Source organism: Apaloderma vittatum, unplaced genomic scaffold, assembly GCF_000703405.1.
Source record: "Apaloderma vittatum isolate BGI_N311 unplaced genomic scaffold, ASM70340v1 scaffold42912, whole genome shotgun sequence".
NCBI lineage: Eukaryota > Metazoa > Chordata > Aves > Trogoniformes > Trogonidae > Apaloderma > Apaloderma vittatum.
The window spans coordinates 1-3,159 of record NW_009703811.1 but is presented as its reverse complement, the minus strand read 5'-3'; the positions used below and the strand labels follow the sequence as shown (position 1 = coordinate 3,159).

The 3,159-nt window shown below is 39.6% G+C and overlaps 1 protein-coding gene across 1 annotated transcript in view; it reads right to left on the bottom strand.

Moving 5' to 3' along the window:
• Nucleotides 1-3,102, bottom strand: part of YIPF4 (Yip1 domain family, member 4) — a 13,773-nt gene extending 10,671 nt beyond the window's left edge. Inside the window, exons 1-2 of the mRNA XM_009864766.1 lie at nucleotides 2,817-3,102; nucleotides 1-137 (exon numbers count right to left, since the gene is read on the bottom strand). Coding sequence (XP_009863068.1) covers nucleotides 1-137; nucleotides 2,817-3,102 — 423 coding nt within the window. The remainder of the gene's footprint in view (nucleotides 138-2,816) is intronic.
• Between the last annotated feature and the right edge of the window lie 57 nt (nucleotides 3,103-3,159).

Sequence of the window (3,159 nt, the reverse complement as noted above, 5' to 3'; positions counted from 1 at the left end):
TCGGGGTCCATACCCTCCCCCTCCCAGACCCCAGCCATACCCTCTCTGTCTTAGGAATGTAGTTGCAGTAGATTCTTTGAGGAATTCGCCCCCAAGATTTAGCTTAACATCTGGAGTTGTTATAGAGCCGCTAAGATCTTAGAGAAAAAAGAAGAGAAAGATAGATCTTTTTATAAAAGGAGTTAACTAACTGAAGTCTCACTATACTGTAAATTGTAGATTATTTACCTTTTTTTTTGGTGACCATACTATATCTCATTTGGAGCTCGTTTCTGCACAGTGGCAGTTTCAGTCTAAACCCTTCTCTGTTTTTATGTCCGATTTTTCATGAAAGAAAAACATTTGTGCATGTTTTCATTTGTAGCCTGCCTTTAATACAAGTAAAAATGTTAGAAAATTAATACTATCAGAGATCTTTAGGCTCCAGCCAAAAAGAAGAGATACAAAGAATTCTCTTCAATATATTATGATCTTGCTCTGCCACAGTACTAAATAAAACAAAAAGAGAAAAGCAATTGTTTATGTTCTGGATGTGTCAAAGTTACTAATAAATATTAATTTTACTCTCTCATTGTATTCAGTTATACAGAGATGAAAAATACAAAATAGTAACTGAAAATAGACAAAGCAACTTGCAGAAAGAAATATAGAAGAGGGGAATATTTACTCCTTTAGGAAATCTCAGACTTCCATTATTTGCTAAAAAGGAAAAAAAAAATAACAGAAACACATAAGTTTTTTTGTACAAACATTACTACAAATAGAGAGAAACACTCTCTTCTCATCCAACCTTTTCACTTCACCAAAGAAAATTTTATTTTGCATTTCCACTGTTGTGCGTTCTTCATACAAAAAAGTTCCTAGGCACACATTTCCCTGAACACCACGCTATAGCAAGTATTTCTGAAACACATAACTCATGGGCCATATTTGTCAATCACATTTGTGACATCTTCTATCAGAACGCAACCTAGTTTTATAGAAAAAAAAAAAACTGTGCAGTGACAGAACCTCAGTCTTCAGCCAGCATGTCTGGAGCACTTGCTGATCACTCGGTATCACAATTAATTTAACAGAATTCTCCTTCCCAAATCAGCTTGCTAGGTCACACAAGCTTTAATTTAAGTTTCTCCATAAATGCTTTTCAATTGTTTCATAATCATGAGAGTTAATAATACATTGTTTTGATTCTTGGAATGCCAAGTGCGCAGGATCCTTGTAAAGATCACCATAAGTTAGAGAAGGAATTTCTCTTTGCTTCTGTCAGTATCAGCACACATACACTGTTCTCATTAGACACAAGCAATGACTTCCTCTACTGTTTACAGAGGGAGGAAAAAAATTAAAATGTGTTTTTAATACCTGCCATCAAGCTAGAAAAAACCTCTGAAGTTTTCTGTTGTCACTGGGATACTTCTGTAATTTAGAAATATTTGTTTATGTTACAACGCAACACTTCTTTGCAAGGAGAGTTCTTGTTACTCTTTGTGTGCAAACGTGGCTGTCAAAACAAGCAAACCAAAGGGGCCAACCAGCCATTTATTTTTCTTTTCTCAGTGACCACTGACAATCCATCCTGAGGCATGGAAACTTCTTCACAAGTCTTATTTACCAGTCTATAATTGCTGAATTAAGTACAACCACAGTTTCTAATCATGAGATCTATTAACACAATCTGAAGTTTATTTTGCAAGACTTTTGAGATAGAACATAGAGCTGCAGAAACCAAGGGAAAAAATCCACCACCTCCTCTTTAATAGACTGCTTTGAAGGAGATGGTTAACAGCAGACCAACAGAGCACTGAAGCATCTGCCAAGAATTGATGGTTCAAATGCTTGGAAGTGAGAGTTAGAGTGCCTTCACTGCTAGCATCTCAGGCAGACCACCACAGAAGCAAAACTGCGGTGATTCAACCAGGCATTGCGGAAAACCAGTCTTCAAGACAGTCTTTTGCTCTCAATTTTTAAAAGTGATGCAAGAGGCAAAGAAATCTACCCCAAAACAGTCTGTTCTTTATACCATAGCTGTCCACTTAATTGATAACATTTTTCCAACATTCTCTCCTGCAAACAGCTCATCGAAATAAGATAGGAAAGTAAAAGAGCTTATGCTTTCATTTTTCATATTGATCAAGATTCAGGAAGCAAGCAGAAATTAAGAGTGAAATGTGTAGTATTTTAATTTAGAAATATATTGCTGTTTAACTTTGTTTATGTGTTTGTTTGTTAGTCCAGGTCTATGCAGCACATGGCAGCCAGGGCTACATTTGAACAGGCAAGATATCACACACTTGCTTGTGTTTGTGAAGAATACAGAGCTGAGTCCAATTCAGCACAGCCTACTAGAAAGAGGGCAGTATTGGACTGGGCTCAGCATTGCTCAACAAATATTTCAAGGGGAATCCAGAAAATTTCCATTCAGAGGTACATGAAGCCTTTCTCATGCCAAGGTGGAGAAAAAAAAAAAAAAGGCAAAACAAAAAACCATAGCTTAAACTGTGGCTGTGGATTAGTATTCCTTGTCAGAAGGACTGGGAAGTTCACCAAAGAAGAAATATTCTATGGCAGTTTTTCAGCTTCAGTAATTCTTTTCCAGGGTGGGGCACGTGATTCAGGATTTATGTGACTCCCTACCCCTATCCACAATTACAAAAGTAACTGCGTAAAAACACAAAGTAGACTGCTTGTTGCTTAAATGGGTAAAGCCCACGAGATGACTCTCTATCAAAACAAGTAAACACTATGTTGATTCTCACACATTCATTTTTCACAATCGCGGGGTAGATCTTCCCCGTGGGCCGGCCCACCACAGCTACCTGTGCAGCAGTTGGGCAGGGAGCCACAATTCACCCCTTGGACTACGTGGAAGGCTTCTTTTCCCCTCTTCATTACTGTGCTGAAAGGAGCCACGGCACATTTCACCACAGTAATGATGAAACGTGCCAGTTCACTGGCACAGCGTTGCCACACACACGAATGCACGGTACAGTTGTCAACAGGTGCCAAACGGGGCTTCCAGCATCGTGGGAGAGAGGAGCGGTCCGTGACGGTGCTTGTCACGGCTATGTCGGTTTTCAGAGAACCTGAGAAGTGGGGCACCATAGCCGGCTCCGCCGCGCTGCTGTTTCGGCCCCGCGGAGAAGGCGGCCGCTCGCACCC